The following is a 19,605-nucleotide window of genomic DNA, read 5'->3' as shown; positions in this document are numbered from 1 at the left end:
GTAATCGTGCAAAATATCAGTCTATTACTCTTCAGAAACCTTTTATTTTTGTTCCGCATCTTTCTCAGTTTTGTTTGACGTAATTTATTTTGGTTACGATTCCAGCTTTCTCGTTTGCGCTCCCTGACTTTTTGCTTGCAGTTTTGGCACAAACTTCACGTGTGGGCGGGCTGTCCAGGAATACATTCCCATTGGGTAACTTGTGTTTGACTGACAGCTACGCTCAGCCATTCCCCGGAGGCTGTTGCGGCCACTTCCTACTCGGATTCTGGCGGACTGTTTGACGAGTGACCGATCCATTGACGGTAAACAAGGATCGAGTGGACTTCAGTGGCGACTATGATATTGAATTTACACTTTGTTGAATTAATTCAATATCATAGTCGCCACTGAAGTCCACTCGATCCTTGTTTACCATCAATGGATCGGTCACTCGTCAAACAGTCCGCCAGAATCCGAGTAGGGAATGGCTGAGCGTAGCTGTCAGTCAAACACAAGTTAGCCAATGGGAATGCATTTCTGGACAGCCCACCCACACGTGAAGTTTGTGCCAAAACTGCAAGCAAAAAGTCAGGGAGCGCAAACGAGAAAGCTGGAATCGCAAACAAAATAAATCACGTTAAGCAAAACTGAGAAAGACGCGGAAACAAATAAAAGGTTTCTGAAGAGTAATAGACTGATATTTTGCACGATTACACGAATAATTTGTTTGCCAGTCTAAAAAAATTGACTTTTTGTTCTTTTTTTTGTATTTTGATTTGTCGTTTTTGTTTGATATTTCAAAAGTATTGTATGAACATTTTGGCACAAAATTGATTCCATAAGATCCTGGCAGAGAATTTTAAGAGGATTAAAATGATAATCTAGCTTAAGTTAGGTATACCATGGCATCACCGGTTCTAGTTAATCTAAGCTGCTTTTGACAGTTCTTGCATCAAATATGCATTTGAATGAAGTCTTTGTTGGTTAATTTTAGCGCTAATACATTTTTCTGAAATAAATGACATAAAAAACTCACCAGAAAAAACGTTTTCTAGCAAAAAAACAAACTTCTAAAGCCTTGCTCAAAATACATGTGGGAAATTCCGCGTCACGTGTTCTCGAGCTATATGATGTCAGCTGAAATGGGCACGGAATTCCGTATGGTGTCCCATGCAGAACATGCCAAAAAAACCCAACGGTATTGTCAACGGTATTCTGGCAGCTTTATAAACGCTGATGCCATCTTCTTTTACTCTTTGGTAAGCTCGGACCATGTCATCATGGTGCCAAGATCTTAACTGGGCAGGACGACTCGAGTTCAAGAGCTATGGAGATAGAAAAACCTCTAGTAAGGAAACATGTCACACCTTTATACACTGCAATTTTTCATGAAAATATCAATAAACATTTAACATGCATGTCCCAAAGAGGCACCGTAGCAGAATATATCAAGTGCACTTCCGGTTTATTTTCAGTTCTATTTTTAGCAGGTGATCACGAATGACATTTTAGCCAGCGTCCGTGACAACAGGCCTCACTTGAAGGCTTTAATTTCAATTTATTTGTACCATGTAAAAAGAATTAAGCTAGAATCAGATTCAGAAGGCTTTTACTTATTTAGGTTAGTATATATTTACCTTTATACGTAGCATTTTCACGATTTTCGGCAAGAAAATAGCTCATCCACTGACGAAAACAAAAGGGCTTCCCTAATGTCAAAACGCGTCATAATCTCGCGGAAATTCCGAAAATAACGCAATAGCTCGAGAACACGTGATGCACGAGAACTGGTGACTGGAGGATATATAATTTGTTTGGATTTTCTTGTCCAAGATGTGCACCTGAAGGAGCAAGTGATATTCAGAGGAAAAAAGAAAAAAAAAAACACAACTCAGAATTTCCAAGATTAAAGTCGTACATTTACAAGGAATCTCAGAATTTGAGTTTTTTTCCTTGCAAATTTATGATTTTATAATCTCAGAGAACATCAGTTTTTTCTCATAAATTTATGACTTTAATCTCAAATAATGTTTTTTTTTTAAATCGGAGTATTATCCCTTCCCTCAGCTATATATAATGTATTACATTTTTCACCCTACAATGCTCCAACACACCATTGCTGTCTTGCAATTTATTAAAAATTTCCCTCTACAATGTCCCTAATACATCACTGTAGTCTTGCAATACCAGGGATTTGTTAAAATAATACCCAATTGCTACTGCTACTATGACTGCTGAGTCATAACATCTTCAAAATTGTACAGTTTATTAGGCTGCAACTGTGTGCCCCATTTTGTTCGCATGTACTGAAATGTTTGAAGAAAAAAAAGTAAATAAAAAAGGATGTATATAAACTGCAAAAGTTTAGTCAAGCTTTGCAGCTCTAAACACATTTTGTGAATGTGGAAATAAAATTGAAACATGAATTACTCCAGCTGTGATGTTTCACGTGCAATTCTGAAAATACAAACAAACAGATTAAAACTGAAATTACAAATATTGATCCCGTTTTAATGCCTGGAATTGACCAGCCAATAAGAAGGCTCCCAGTTGACTATCCAATCAGAAAGCGAGTTCTACCAACCAAGAATATCAAAGATTAGCATACAATGTGAAATGTCTGTAATTTAAACCATTGTTGAGTAAACTCTCAAACCAAAATATCCTACAATTATAATCCACTCCCGTGTACTAATGCTAAAAAATCCCTTGAGAGTAGTCCATAACTATTCTCCAAAATCAGTCACGACACTTACCTTTTCAGCAAATGCCTTCTACACATACAGACTGTCTTAGCCATAAAGACTTTAGAAGAACAGTTCACTTGGTTTATTTGTCATGAACGATGTTTGTATTTTCTTAGTTTCAGTCCAAGGACCTGACAATTAACTACAGAGACTTTCAATGTGTTTCACTTTGTCTACGTCGCACATGTTTGACTAAAACATAAGCTTGCCTGAGATATGGGGAGGGGGAAAAAACTGAGTCAGGATGAAATACACCAGGAACACAAGCTTTGAAGCTCAGGTCCCTCAGGTGCAGGCAGGTTTAAGAAGTCCCTCAATTCTCCACATGTAAAGTGCAAACAGGGGAAACTCATCTGAAAGAGGAAGGATAAGTTTTTCCAACTGGGCTTGGAGTTGGAGGTTCTCGGTCCCTCCTCGACCTGACCTGGCTTGAATAAGCTGCTCTAGGGTCCAGAAAAGGTAAAAGGAGTTCTCATACCTGGCCCAGTCTACCTGCTGGGGCTGCTGTCCCTCGGGCACTTCCTGGAAAATAACAAAGGATTTTAACAATCAACAAAAGTTCATCATGGACTTGAAGCAACTGTAGAATGATTGGTTATCAAGCTAAGTTAGGATACATACAAATTTGATTAACATTTCCTTAGCTTAAGATTTCCACATTTTCTTTTGACAGATTTCTTATTTATTTGTTTTTGTTGGTACCTATTAACTTAATGCTGAAAATCCCCAAACCCTGAAATTTAGCAGAATCAGATACTTTATTTACAAACAAACAAACAAACAAACAAACAAACAAACAAACAAACAAACAAACAAACAAACAAACAGGGCTGGATGGCACATAGGTTCAGAAGCTCACTGATATGATTTAAAGTTTGTTTGGAATTTCGATCAGCTCCTTAAAGCTCTATGATGCCAAAATGTTACCTTATGACTTTGCAGATATATTGTTATAGAGAAATGTAGAGATGTTTGAAAATGTAGATAGTAGAAAGTAGAGATTTTTCCACTGAAATGTGTAATCAGTCAAATTGAAAGCATCAAAACTTAAATAACGTACATAAAAAATTAAGACTTAGTATCAAACTAAACAGAACTTTCCTAACTCACACACTAGCTGAATTATTACTACTAGTCAGAAGGAATCTTTGAAAATGAATCGAAATAAACAGAAGTCAATCAGAAAGCAAGGAGTCTTTTGAACAAATCCCATCAGATTCTTATTTACTGGCTTCCAAGTCTGAGATGATCATAAAACAATCTCTTGAAAGAAAAGAAGATAGTATATGGGTTTGTGCCACATACAATAGATCTCCCTACTACCTTGCTAACAACTTTGCTAACAAGAAAATCCCAGCAGGCAAAGAGAAATATAGACCATTACGGCAAAACCCCTCATGTATTTTGGTGCACAAAAGAGTTGTTTGTTTTTTTCCATTAGATGTGCAGCAAGAACATTAAGCTCCTCCAATTTTTACCAATTTCCACCCCCTAGGTAATTCACCACCCCATCACACAACTACTATCACCCAGTGAGGATTACGACTAACACATGCTCACTCTGCAGGAAGCCAACGTGAAGCCAACCTCTACATCATTTTGAACTACTGCTCATGCGGTGTCACACCTAGATGAAAGCGCTATCTACCCTATTCCACATACACTACCTGTGATTGACATGGGAGAAAAAGAGTATCCCAATTTTGCTTGCTTTACCTTCTGGCGACGGATGGCTATGGCATCGCTGGGATTTGAACTCATGATCTCTCAATGGTAGGGTAAATGATTTTCTGTCTTTTTTTTTTTTTTACCAGTCAGAAACACCAATATCCCAACCACTTGGTTTCCATAGGCTCACAAAACCAAGGTTACCATATGCAAATTCTGTATCCTTTCCTGTTCTAACAAGTGAGATGGCTTTCACTAAAGCAAGAGAGGCTCAAAAGAGGATTCCACTTCTGGAATGTTTTCCAGTTCCTTATGCTTATTCATGGATAACTGACATTAAATGCTTTTACTTACAGTACCAGAGTAAAGTTTGGACACTTTCTACTTCAATGTTTTTTTCTTTATATTTATTAATTAAAAGACACTTCATGTCTTAAAGTAATAATGGATGTAGTTTCTCCTTACTTAGTTGAGTGGTTCTTGGCATAATATGGATTACTCTAGTTGTCGAAACTGTATTTTTTATTATTTAAGAAGGCAAGAAACTTGTCCACTACTTAACTTTTCATGAGGCATACTTGTTAATTGAAAAGCATTCCAGGTGACTACCTCATGAAGCTGGCTAAGATAATGCCAATAGTGTGCAAAGCGTCATCAAGGCAAACGGTGTCTACTTTGAAGAATCTAAAAATTTTTACCACATAATTCCATATATGTTCCATCTGTTATTTCATAGTTTTAAGGTTGGTCTTCAGTATTGTTCTACAATGTAGAAAATAGTCAAAATACAGAAAAACATATGAATGAGTAGGGGTGTACAAGTTTTTGACTGGTATTGCACTTCATGTCCCACTGAAATTATTTCCTGGCTGCATCAATGGGAAAAAAAGATCTTACTGCCTTTACTCCAAATGGCTCCAGGAAACATGAGAATAACATAGTCAGGGAGCATATGTAACCTACTTTGCAAAATTTGCCAAGTCTGGTTTCTCAGTATTAACCCTTTATTTACATCCCAAACAAATTATTTTTACTTGTTGTAATGTCAGCAATCACCATTTTCACCAAAAAAAGGAAATGCTAAATATCGCATGTAAAAACGTAAAAAAAAACAACATATATCCGTATCACTTAAGTCCATTATAACATCTATATTTTTTTAATTATCCATTTACTAACTTTTTGTGAATAGAAATCATATATTTACATGATATTATCAAGTTTAAAATGAGACATTTAAGTACATAGAGAACATAAAAAAGCCAGAAATATTTTACACTATTGCTATAGAACTTGAGAATATTTATAGCTTATCTACATTCCAGGACTCAGCTCACAATCTCTCATTTCAGAAATTTCTGTGATACATTTATTATTAAGCTGCTAGTGGAAAATGATGGAGTGATGTTTTTTCCAAATTTCAACTGCCAAGTTTCAGCAAGACTGTGCACACTGTAGCTTCAGGTTCCTGTTCTTAGCTTTCATATGTGGGCTGGTGTAGCCCATCAACCCAAGGATCACCCCATGCATTATGAAACGTTCCCTCCAACCTCTCCTGTCCCCAATTATACAAAAGCTACCAACCAAAGCTAGTGAAAGGCTATTACGTGCTTACTCTGAAGCCAACTTTATCTTTTTGATCTGTGGTTTATGCTGCATCACAGGGTGGTTAAAACCCTCTGAGGAAAGTATAATATGCCTTCTTCTGTCTTTTTTTATGTCCAAACTACATCAAGAAGTAACACTTTGCCTAAGGATTCAAACACAATACACAAAGATAAAAGCAGTTATTGGTAACACATATTATGACCAGAAATAAAGCAGAATGAGCATTTTCTAAGAGCATGCATATTAAGCTACCTTCAAATGTGTCCACATGTTTATGATGCAATGAACTCGTCATCATTTGATATTCCATATTAATGAATAAGTAAAAAACGAATGATACTTCTAATTCGAAATTATTATATTTGGCATGTGCAAGTTTCAAATTTTGTCTTATAAAATCTTTTATTCAAATAAGGAAATCACTTATCCCAGATTTTTATTGAAGGGCTGGTATGTGGACACATTGTTATTAAGCATTAGCATATTAGCACAAAGCATATTTACAGGATTGGTGCAAGGATGAGGAATCTGTTGTGGTATGTGGTTGTGTATGGAGAGTGCATGGACAGATAAGCATCAGACAGCAGACATTTCAGTAACTCTATAACTAACAGGTTCATTAGTTATCTACAATTTGTAAGAAAGAGTGATATTCTTAATTATGGAAGACACGTGAGACAAGCATGCAAACATACAGATAGGCAAAGATAGACACATAAAGAAGCGACTAACTTGCTGAAATATTTTTGCAACAAATCTCACAGAGACCCCAGCAGAAAATCAGTCACCTTGTTAAACACTTTTTTTCATCAATCTTGAAACAAACATACTTTTAGATAAAGAATCTATAGAGTAACAAACGCCTAAAAGCAAAAAGTTATGTCAGTTGAATAGACTGAGCAGCACACCACCTCTGAGGTTCTAACTGATCCCACTCAGTAGCTTAGGTCCTTTTAGGGTTAAATGGGTATCTAACGTATGAACCATGCTTTTGGCCTGAGTAAAAAGGTTGTGCGCCACAAATAACACCTATTATGGATATAATAATTGCATATTAATTATGTAATACTTTTATACCAATTTCCTATATGTGGTTTCAGGGCTCTTTTTATGCGCAAAGTTCCCCTGCATAATTAACTATGAAACAGCAGCCTACAAACATTACAACAAGTCCAGATTTATGAATTTATATCTGAACTTGTATATTATTAACAAAAACAAGACTTGGCAAATTTTGCAAAAGTAGCCTCCAAATATAAACAAATACCGCCTGACTATGAGGGGTTACCACAACAAAATACATTGAAGCACAAAGATTACAAGAGCATATCAGAATCTACCAATGAGCATGGGATTTTTTTCCCCAACCAGAACACTCGTCAATATCTGCCAATGTAGAGGGGAGAAAAAATTAGTAGTAACTGCCAGCAACAAAACATATATACTGGGAGAAATATGACCAAGTCATTGGGATTTCAAGAGTGCCGACTTGCTCAGTGCAAGTATTTGACCAATCCTATTTGTTTCAGCTGTAAAAAAGCGGGGGGGGGGGGGGGGGGGGGGGGGGCGCTTTATAGGGACCTTCAGCATCACTGCTGAGGAAGAAGATATAAAACCGGATTCATAAAACTCACACCAAGGGAAAGCCATGCTAGCATGAAAGCACAGGCATGAATTAAATTTGATTGCACAGCTTGACTGAAATGACAAAATGGAAAGATAAGTCACCCTTGTGTTTAATTACTTTAGGAAGAAATAGGCAAAACAAGACCAAAGTGTTCAAGGTTAACATTAGTGGAAAACAACAACAAAATACCTGTATGAAAATGTGAAAGTATTGCTTCAAATAGTATCTTCACAATTTTCAAATGGAATTACAAAATTTGTAAACTCGGGTGGGGTGATGTGGACTGCATACCTCAGCATGACATCATACTAACTAATGTTGTAATCAAGACCACCTAAAACAAGACCAAGTCATGACCAAGACCAAAGTGTATTGAGACCAAAACAAGACCAAGACTTTGAGGGATTAAGATCAAGTAGAGACCAAGACTGAGGCAGGGCGAGACCGAGTCAAGACCAGGACCAGACCAGTGTGTGTGAAGGGAGGGCAGGGAGGGGTGACGGTCGTTAACAGTAATGAGAAAAATTCAAATTAGCAATGAGTCACATTACTGGTTGCATTTGAAGCAGGAAGTTTTACATCCAGTCACATAAACTATGTTAACAAATAAAATCAAACAATGCATAGGCAATTTAGAGAAATCTCCAAAGTTGTGGTCTTGAAATAAAATCCTGAGTCCATTTTCAAAACTGAGACAAGACTGAGTAAAAATATGGTCGATTCTGAGATGAGACCGATACTTTCAAAAAGTGGTCTTGAGACCGGTCTCGAGTCCTACAACACTAATACTAACCCAGTCTGGATTTCTTCCCCATTTTCTCCAAATTTGGCAAAATATTATTCCTCAAGATTCTGTTCATTACAGCTGTAAAGAGTGGCTAGTGTTGCTATAATCGACAAGGCAGAGTAACCATCCTTTGCAGAAATTCTCTTGGACATGGATAGCTTGGAACACAAGACCATATATATTTGAACAGAATGTGCTTTTAGATTCCACTTGAATATGAAAGGATGTGTGATTGCAAGGAAATTGCCCTTGGTAGCAATTTATTGAACTTGACCTACCTGAACCATGATAGGCACCTTGGATTACAAGCTGATAGAACACATTAGGGTGAATTCCTTATGGGGGGAAAAAATCATTAAAATTGTGAAATTCCTTTATTCATGACTTTATTTTCAGAAGGTTAATAACCAGTTTAGTACACGCTAATCTCAAACTCTTATTCTGTTGGTTCACCCTGCTGAGATAACTAAAAATAGATACAGCAAGTGTGCAATGAATAATTTAATGTTCTGATCAAATCATATAATGGTGGATTTATCCAACAGATATCCTGTCCATTTAAATTACAGACTTGATAAATTCAGGGAATAACATGAACATTTTTATCAAACCTTCGATTCAAGAGAATTAAACTCTTGTCTCTTCTCAGTCTGCTGTTTATTTTTTCCATTATAGATATTGGCTTTGACTCTTCCCTCATTGCTGTGGTATTTATTTTTTCCATTATACAAAAAATGTTGTGCTCATGGGAAGTTCTCTCTCATGCTCAGCCTTATCAGGTCACTGGTTCTGCTCTGCAAGTTTTATGAAAAAGTTCCCCCTGTTTGCTCCTGACCTGAACCTACTCATACCTTTCCTATAACTTATGTGAGATGCAATATTGAACAAGCCCATGCTGCTTCATCAATGATGCAAAAACGTCACTTCAGCACACTTGTTTTTTGTCAACACTCTGCTCACTAATTCAGTTGACAGCTTCTGTAGGGGCCATGATGAATGTACTGAATGTATGCATGACCCAAAAGGTAGTTATAGAGAATATGAAACTACAGAGACAATGAGTTTCGACAAAAAAGGGACATAATTTTAATGATAAGAGACATGATCTCAAGTGTAACCTGACTAAAAACCATGCCTGAAATAAGCTACTAACAGAAAAAACTAGAACAAAGAGAAGCAAGGTAAGTATGTACATATAATAAATCTGAGGGTGAAACATCATTCCTTTCAAATCTGGACCTCCTGGGACAGAGTGCAATAAGACTATGCTTCAGGATGACTTACAGTGAGAAACAGAGGGAGATATTAATAAGGAGGAAAACACACACACACACAGAGCGAGAGAGAGAGAGAGAGAGAGAGGACAAACAGCAAATGAGACAGGAGGAGAAAGAGGATGGATAGCTTTCTGTTCCTCTAAAAACAGAAGATTGAAGGAGATAAACGAGGTGAAAAGGCTTTGCTGATCTTTGGGGAATAGGACGCTTTCTTCCTATACAGTTCAGAGATCCACATCTCACCATATCTCATGGCCAGTTTTAATAATAAAAACCTGGCTGTAATTCTCAAAATGTCCACAGTTTTATTTAAAGAACAGGGATCTATCAAAGTCTGATCTTCACAACACGTGTTTGTGGAAGTGTATCATGGCACGAACAAAGGAGATTTCTGAGGACCTCAGAAAAGGCGTTGATGCTCATCAAGCTGGAAAAGGTTAAAAAAAACATCTCTAAAGAGTTTGGACTCCACTGATCCACAGTCACATACTGTGTACAAATGGAAGAAATTCAAGACCATTACCCTCCCCAGGAGTGGTCGACCAACAGAGATCACTCCAAGAACAAGGCGTGTAATAGTCGGCAAGGTCACAAAGGACCCCAGGGTAACTTCTAAGCAACTGAAGGCCTCTCTCACATTGGCTAATGTTAATGTTCATGAGTCCACCATCAGGAGAACACTGAACAACAATGGTGTGGATGGCAGGGTTGCAAGGATTAAGCCACTGCTCTCCAAAAAGAACATTGCTGCTCATCTGCAGTTTGCTAAAGATCACGTGGACAAGCCAGAAGGCTATTGGAAAAATGTTTTGTGGACAGATGAGACCAAAATAGAACTTTTTGGTTTTAATGAGAAGCTTTATGTTTGGAGAAAGGAAAGCCCTGCATTCCAGCACAAGAACCTTATCCCATCTGTGAAACATGGTGGTGGTAGTATCATGGTTTGGGCCTGTTTTGCTGCATCTGGGCCAGGACGGCTTGCCATCATTGATGGAACAATGAATTCTGAATTATACCAGCCAATTCTAAAGGAAAATGTCAGGACATCTGTCCATGAACTGAATCTCAAGAGAAGGTGGGTCATGCAGCAAGACAACGACCCTAAGCACACAAGTCGTTCTACCAAAGAACGGTTAAAGAAGAATAATGTTTTGGAATGGCCAAGTCCTGACCTTAATCCAATTGAAATGTTGTGGAAAGACCTGAAGCGAGCAGTTGATGTGAGGAAACCCACCAACATCCCAGAGTTGAAGCTGTTCTGTACGGAGGAATTGGGTAAAATTCCTCCAGGCCAGTGTGCAGGACTGATCAACAGTTACTGGAAACGTTTAGTTGCAGTTATTGGTGCACAAGGGGGTCACACCAGATACTGAAAGCAAAGTACATACTTTTGCCACTCACAGATATGTAATATTGGATCATTTTCCTCAATAAATAAATGACCAAGTATAATATTTTTGTCTCATTTGTTTAACTGGATTCTCTTTATCTACTTTTAGGACTTGTGTGAAAATCTGATGTTTTAGGTCATATTTATGCAGAAATATAGAAAATTCTGAAGGGTTCACAAACTTTCAAGCACCACTGTATCCAATCATGTGGTAGCTGTGCAATGCATAAAATCAAACACATACAGACCAGGAGCTTCAAACAATGTTCACAACATCAAATGAGGAAAAATATCAAGAAGTTTGTGACTTTGACCATCACATGGTTGTAGGAATCCAAGAGACAAAAAAAAAAAGACAGAAAAAGGCATATTATACTTTCCTCAGAGGGTTTTAACCACCCTGTGATGCAGCATAAACCACCGATCAAAAAGATGACGTTGGCTTCAGAGTAAGCACGTAATAGCCTTTCACTAGCTTTGGTTGGTAGCTTTTGTATGATTGGGGACAGGGGAGGTTGGAGGGAACATTTCATAATGCATGGGATGATCCTTGGGTTGATGGGCTACCCCAGCCCACATATGTAAGCTAAGAACAGGAACCTGAAGCTACAGTGTGCACAGTCTTGCTGAAACTTGGCAGTTGAAATTTGCAAATTGGTATAAAAGTATTACATAATTAATATGCAATTATTATATCCATAATAGGTGTTATTTGTGGCGCACAACCTTTTTACTCAGGCCAAAAGCATGGTTCATACGTTAGATACCCATTTAACCCTAAAAGGACCTAAGCTACTGAGTGGGATCAGTTAGAACCTCAGAGGTGGTGTGCTGCTCAGTCTATTCAACTGACATAACTTTTTGCTTTTAGGCGTTTGTTACTCTATAGATTCTTTATCTAAAAGTATGTTTGTTTCAAGATTGATGAAAAAAAGTGTTTAACAAGGTGACTGATTTTCTGCTGGGGTCTCTGTGAGATTTGTTGCAAAAATATTTCAGCAAGTTAGTCGCTTCTTTATGTGTCTATCTTTGCCTATCTGTATGTTTGCATGCTTGTCTCACGTGTCTTCCATAATTAAGAATATCACTCTTTCTTACAAATTGTAGATAACTAATGAACCTGTTAGTTATAGAGTTACTGAAATGTCTGCTGTCTGATGCTTATCTGTCCATGCACTCTCCATACACAACCACATACCACAACAGATTCCTCATCCTTGCACCAATCCTGTAAATATGCTTTGTGCTAATATGCTAATGCTTAATAACAATGTGTCCACATACCAGCCCTTCAATAAAAATCTGGGATAAGTGATTTCCTTATTTGAATAAAAGATTTTATAAGACAAAATTTGAAACTTGCACATGCCAAATATAATAATTTCGAATTAGAAGTATCATTCGTTTTTTACTTATTCATTAAAATGGAATATCAAATGATGACGAGTTCATTGCATCATAAACATGTGGACACATTTGAAGGTAGCTTAATATGCATGCTCTTAGAAAATGCTCATTCTGCTTTATTTCTGGTCATAATATGTGTTACCAATAACTGCTTTTATCTTTGTGTATTGTGTTTGAATCCTTAGGCAAAGTGTTACTTCTTGATGTAGTTTGGACATAAAAAAAGACAGAAGAAGGCATATTATACTTTCCTCAGAGGGTTTTAACCACCCTGTGATGCAGCATAAACCACCGATCAAAAAGATGACGTTGGCTTCAGAGTAAGCACGTAATAGCCTTTCACTAGCTTTGGTTGGTAGCTTTTGTATGATTGGGGACAGGAGAGGTTGGAGGGAACGTTTCATAATGCATGGGATGATCCTTGGGTTGATGGGCTACACCAGCCCACATATGTAAGCTAAGAACAGGAACCTGAAGCTACAGTGTGCACAGTCTTGCTGAAACTTGGCAGTTGAAATTTGGAAAAAAACATCACTCCATCATTTTCCATCCAGTTTTGATGAGCTTGTAGCCTTGGTTTCCTGTTCTTGGTCAACAAGCGTTGAGAAGTCTTGTCGTTGTAAAACCCAAAGTAGTCTCCTGCCTTTATAGCCCATCCTCCTCAAGATTCAGCAAGGTGTGCATTCTAAGATACTTTTCTGCTCACCATAGTTGTAAAGAGTGGTTTTTTGAGGTTTCTATAGCCTTCCTGTCAGCTTGAACCAGTCTGTGAATATTCTCCTCTGACCTCTCTCATCGAGACAACTTATTTACACTCTCAGAACTGCCCCTCACTGGATACTTTTGGATTTTCACACCATTCTGTGTAAACTATGCCAGTTAGAAAATCAAGGGACTGAGATTTTTGGGGTTTTTTTGGTTACCCGTTATTTTTGGTTGCTGCAGTTGCTCTTTAAAGGGCTGATGACACGAACATGACTCTATGCAATTTCTTAAATAAACTATACAACATGGCAAACATGTTAGATTTCTGTTATAATTACGTGAAAAGAAGCTGTTGTTACGCGAATATCCAACTTTTAATTGCACAGCGCAAGAAAACTGGGTCCGTGGCTCGAGGCCATGCTGTGACGTCAGCAGAAGAACACGCTGCGGTTCACTGGCTGTTCTACTCAATGGAAATGGCGCATGAAAACGCCGGTGAACTCTCTAGTGCTAGCTTTTCCTCTGAACAAAAGAACAACCAAATACTAGTACTTTAAGCAGTGATCATGATGGCATGATTTTATCTGATTTTAAATAAATGAGATTGATAATAATGTGAATGTTCACAACTAGTACATACAAACTCTGCAGCTTCTGATTCAGCAGCTGCGTCATACTCCGCAAAAACATCAGCAATAACCTACAATATAAATGGAAATGCAATACACTAAGCTCAAATGACTTTTGGAAAGTATAATTTCTAAATTTTTTCTACATATTCTTGAAATCGGTCATCGGGGTACTTGCTACCGTTCCCTAACAACGCATGGCAAAGGGTAAAGTGTAGTGTTGCTACGAGTACTTGCTAAAGTCTCCGGTGGAAGATCCTCGATGTGCTGATAAGACATACAGTTCTATATAACACACAAGTGTCACGATAATCACAAAACTGATGCAAATTGTTAAAATACCTAATTTTTAAGCAATCATGTGTTGATCTCTTCCGAATAGAATCTATGATAGCCTACCCTCTTTACCCTTTGCCTCTCATTGCTAGGCGGCAGTTACATGAAAGCCGCAAGCTTTCACAAGCAAATACATGACTGATATCATGCCGACTTTATGATTACATTTATGATTATCATGAATGTGTACTCTATGATGTGTACTCTATGAGCGCTCTGGAGCGAGTGACTTCCAAGATGGCCGTGCAGACCGTAGTGTTACTATTTTTAGCATCATGTCGGAGCACTCTATAGCTCTACGTACCTTTATCTTATGTCGTTTCTCAACACATGTTCTGACAGGAGGACTTTCTTTGGAGGAGTCGCCTTGTCCCAGGCGACTGCTGGATCCGGCATAGCTACTAGTAGACCCCCTCCGGAATACTGTAGGCACTGCTGATGGTAGTAACACACGTTTGTGCTGAATTGCACACCCACGAGATTCTTTTAAGTGTCAAAACAATCCAAATCGAAGTGTTCAGAGCACAGGACGGATGTTGGTGAGGGCTCCCACTTGTCACGAGTGCGCCTGACTTGCTTCATCCACTTCGCATGCAGCTCGGGATCTCTGGGAAACTTGAATAAACTTACCCCATCCTTGTGGGTTTTGGAGCAAAAGCCGGCAACACAATGCGAAGGCATAATAACTATATATATATATATATATATATATATATATATATAATATATAATGTATAATAATGTATAATATAATAATAATACTAATAATGATAAACTGAACACCTGTCGCATCAACAACAAACTGGTAAGTTAGGAGGAAGATTCTTTCGCTGATGTCATATAGCCCCTCCTCCTCATCCGTCTCCTGGGTGCTGCAGCCCCGTCAAATTTGCCCAAATAGCCGCGTTTTTTATCATAACTTGTAAAATAGGCGCCTTCGTGAATTAATATATGGATCATCGGGAATTACTTTTTATGTTATAAAACATCGCCAAAGATGTCAAAAACGTGTCATCAGCCCTTTAAGGGATGCGACATGATGAGACAATGGCTCTCGCTGCCTCTTTTCACAATGGAAATATGATGAGGCCAAGGGATCAGTGGCAGCAACACTTTACGTCAGTGCAGTCTTACTGCTAAGTTACTCAATCACAACCCACTATCCCTGGAGGTGTCAGAATAATATGGCAGAGAGCAAAAGCAATATAGAAAGAATGTGATTTATTTCTCCCAAGTAAAAAACATGGTGAGAAAGAATAAGAAAGAAAAGGAAAAAATAAAACCAAGAACCAGCAGGAAAAGTGAGACGGCAAGATGAGCAGTGGGATGCTTCTCCCTCATTACCACTACCCCTTACTTCAAATTCAACCCATTTCCTTATAGAGGGCCTGATCAATTGATCTGCAAAATGATTCCCAATAACAGATATTTACAAAGACATCTAACGACACAACTGGTGTTATGGAAAAGTCCTCCTGCAGTGTCATGGTGCAGTGGGATGGACCTCTTTTTTCTGCCTCTGCGGAAAACCTCCCCCACTCATTTAAATGCATAGGCTGTCCATTGTGCCTAAGGACCAGAGTCCCAGTGAGGACTGCTGGAGCTCTGCTTCTGCTGCCTTTAATAGGCCAAATACAGAGAAGGAGGAGAGCAAAGCCCTGGCACGCTGCAAACTAGGACAAGAAATATGTCCATGCAAGTGGTTCATGGTGATCAGTAAAAAAAAAGGAGGTTCAAATACAACCATGATCCCAGTCTCCCAAGGGTCAAAGTCTTCTAAAAAGTTTGAAATTGGATTATTCCAGCATCTCCTTGGCTGTACTTTTGCTATTGCTTCAAGAGCAACAGCTGTTTCACCAGTATGAAATGGAATGTCAAATGTCCAGTTGTAGGAACTGGTCAATTCAAATGTCAGAGAATTGTTCATTATTAAATGTTGAGTACATACTCAATTTTATAATAAATATTATTACTAAAAGTAATAATAGATGTTATTACTCTCAAACAAGATGGCCAACATGGTGTCATATTGAAAGTGACTGGACACCAAGTGCACCAGACATTATTTAAGATATAAAAGCAGATTTTTTTTTGCTGGCTAGAAACACTAACAATTATTCACCAAAGCCAAAGTGAATATTGGTGAATAATAATCGAGACGAAGTCTCAGTTATTATTCACCGATATTCACTGAGCCTGACGCGGATAATCATTTTAGTTTAAATACACAGGTGATAATTTTAAAAAATTGTATTTAAAAAAATAATTGATTTCAATCTTCAAAAATGGCATGCAAATATAATGCACACAGGCTTGTCTCACTTATCTACGCTAAATCACATAAAATACTTTGTTCTGAAATAGATAAATCACAATTCCACCTTACCTTTGAATACTTTTAGACCAAGCTTTGTAGCATCTTTAGTGCATTTAGGAACAGCATTTTTTTTTTTTCATAATTGGGGGAAGCCATGGCCTAACAGTTAGCGACACCGCTTTGGGATCAAAAGGTCGCTGGTTTGATTAATTGGACCAGCAGGAATGGTTGAAGTGCCCTTGAGCAAGACACCTAACCCCCAACTGCTCCCCAGGCTACTCTGAGTATACTGCACGTCACTCTGGATAAGATTGTCTGCTAAATGCCGTTAACGTAATAATTTCTAATTCTTCCTCACTTACGGTGACAAAGTGCTGAGTTGCTGGAGGTGATTTTCGAGAAATAATCCGAATCTCTCGACCAAATCAGCATGTGCAATTTCCTATAATCACCTCCAGATTTATACTAAAATCCAATATTCTGTTATATTTTGCAGTGTATTCCCATAATCTATGGTTAATAGAGGATTATCAGACCATGTAATATTTAATTTTTTTCCAGAGAAATGCACATTATATTTACTAAACCAGTGCAAGAATTCACAGAAATGAATGCAACCTTTTCCTTGCATGTATTTATGGGCATCAAATCAAAGTAGTGATCTAGATTAGACGTTAGAGCTGAGATAAGATAACAGATGAGATTTGCTAAACTGCAGTGTGCCACACAAGCCCAGGCCTCTCATTAGATGTGGTGACTGCAGAGGCTCAAGTGCTGTGCTGTGTGCAAATACAAAGAACCCATGTGTAATCTTTCCCTCTTTGATGTATACCAATTAAATGTAACTTTAACGTTTTGTTCTTTTAAATATTTCTTAGTTAAGATCAAATCTTTAAATGGGAATGTTTCCGAGCGCTGTTTACACTCATACATTGCTCATTACTAAAGTATTAGGCCTCTAATTTCTACTAATTCCCCTGCAAGAATTTTGAGTCCTTAAAATGGTCATAATATATGTTTGTTTGTTCAATTTCCCTAAAAGGAAAAGACTTCTTGAAGAATACCTATCATCTGAGTAAAATTTGAGATTAGCTTTTGATAAAGACAGACAGACATCTGGACCTGACTGATAACCGAAGTGAGGGTGTCTGTAGGAGTTAGTAACAGTAAAAAACAGTACTACCACTTTTTATATGGAGAAAATACTGTTAAAGTATAATGATTGTTTGGATATAGCAGCAGAAAGGATGCAAGAATAATCACCTTGGCAGCAGAAAAGAAAAACCCTTAATAATTTCTCCTTAACACTACTGCACCGTACAGATGCTCACTATACCCATTTGACACAAAAATTATTCATTTCAAACTAACTATTGTGAACCCAAACAAATGACTCACACTGTCAAAACCTGTTAAACAAGAAAACAGTTGAGACCCAGCTGCCCCTGTACTTTCAAAGAATGAGGTGTGGGAGTTTTCTCCTCTGGTGCTATGGGCAGAAGTTTCTGCTGCTGAAGGTTAAGATTTACCGCTGTGGAGTTGACCATGAAGAAACTCTTGGACTTGATTTGTTTCATTCTTTGCCTTTTCAATCCCTGTAGCTTTAGTCAAGAGGGGAAACACTGTTGAATGTCAATGTTTTCAGCTGTTTCAGAGCAGATGTAAAACGTTCTACAGTAGTGCAAGTCAAAAAGGTTTATTTCAAACTGACAAATATGTCTCACCATTTAGTATATCCATCATTTACCAAACAGTTACATTTGACATCTAAACAATTTCAACAAATACAAATATTCATGTTCATAATCGGGGGCATTTTTTGAATCGCTAATCCACTTGGATACTCGGCGCGTACAAAGATTCAAATGTTGGTTCTCCTGAGTAATCGAGGTTTAATTATACAACCCCGATTCCCAAAAAGTTGGGACAAAGTACAAATTGTAAATAAAAACGGAATGCAATGATGTGGAAGTTTCAAAATTCCATATTTTATTCAGAATAGAACATAGATGACATATCAAATGTTTAAACTGAGAAAATGTATCATTTAAAGAGAAAAATTAGGTGATTTTAAATTTCATGACAACACCACATCTCAAAAAAGTTGGGACAAGGCCATGTTTACCACTGTGAGACATCCCCTTTTCTCTTTACAACAGTCTGTAAACGTCTAGGGACTGAGGAGAGAAGTTGCTCAAGTTTAGGGATAGGAATGTTAACTGTCAAGTACGAGACAGGAGAACCAAGTACGTGTCACGAACACAAGTTGATTTATTGATAAAGGTGAAAGGAGATGGGGAGAGTGAGAGTCTGAGTGGTGGCTGCGGCAGAGCGCGCAGTGGCAGGAGGCTCCCTTGGAGAGAGTGGCTACAGGAGCTAGGACAACACCGGGCACAGACTGGAGCGGGGGGCAGGCAGGTGTTGGCAGGTAGTACTGGGCAGGAAAGCAGTCGTTGTCGGGTCAGGCAAGTTTTCAGTGACGGAGATCAGTTGTGTAGAGAGCCAGCAAACAGGAACGTGTTGCTTCGCAGACGAACTAACACTGAATGTCTGGAGACCTGTGCCTTACTGTAAATACACTCACACAAGGAGCAGGTAACAAGAAGCAGGTGACAGTGATTAAGGACTCAGAGCAGGTGAGCTTCCTGATTGGTTAGAGTGAGAGTGTGAGGGGGTGTGGCAGCCAGGCAGTGTGTGGTGGAAAATTACCCAATTAGTTGAGCAGGGAGCAGACTCATGACAGAACCCCCCTCAAGGGATGGCCCCAGAAGTCCCAAGGAGAGAGACACCGAGCAGGGTGGGCGGAGGGGGAACCGGAGGAGGGTCAGAATTCCTTCGACCTGTCAGTGTCCATGGTTTCATCCTCAGAGGGCAATCCACCATCTGATGGCACCGGATCAGGTTCAGAGCCAGAGTCGGGGGCAGGTGCAGGCACAGGATCGGGTTCAGAGTCGGATTCGGGGGTAGGCGTAGGCACAGGATTGGGCGGAGGACAAGCCGGCTGGACAGACCCGTGTTGGGAACCCCTTGGTCGGCCCCTCCGGATGGAAGGCTGGTCAAGATGGAGGCGGTGGAAATCGGAGATGAGTGTCGGGTCCACGATCCTCCTGGCGGGGGCTTCAGTT

At 38.6% G+C, this 19,605-nt stretch overlaps 1 protein-coding gene across 1 annotated transcript in view; it reads right to left on the bottom strand.

The window, feature by feature from the left end:
- Positions 1-3,014: 3,014 nt before the first annotated feature.
- Positions 3,015-19,605, bottom strand: part of mei4 (meiosis-specific, MEI4 homolog (S. cerevisiae)) — a 202,349-nt gene continuing 185,758 nt past the window's right edge. Inside the window, exon 5 of the mRNA XM_060914032.1 lies at positions 3,015-3,251. Coding sequence (XP_060770015.1) covers positions 3,015-3,251 — 237 coding nt within the window. The remainder of the gene's footprint in view (positions 3,252-19,605) is intronic.

This window comes from Neoarius graeffei, chromosome 2 (assembly GCF_027579695.1).
Source record: "Neoarius graeffei isolate fNeoGra1 chromosome 2, fNeoGra1.pri, whole genome shotgun sequence".
NCBI lineage: Eukaryota > Metazoa > Chordata > Actinopteri > Siluriformes > Ariidae > Neoarius > Neoarius graeffei.
Note: the sequence above shows the minus strand (reverse complement) of the source record. Positions and strands in the feature narration are given on the sequence as shown.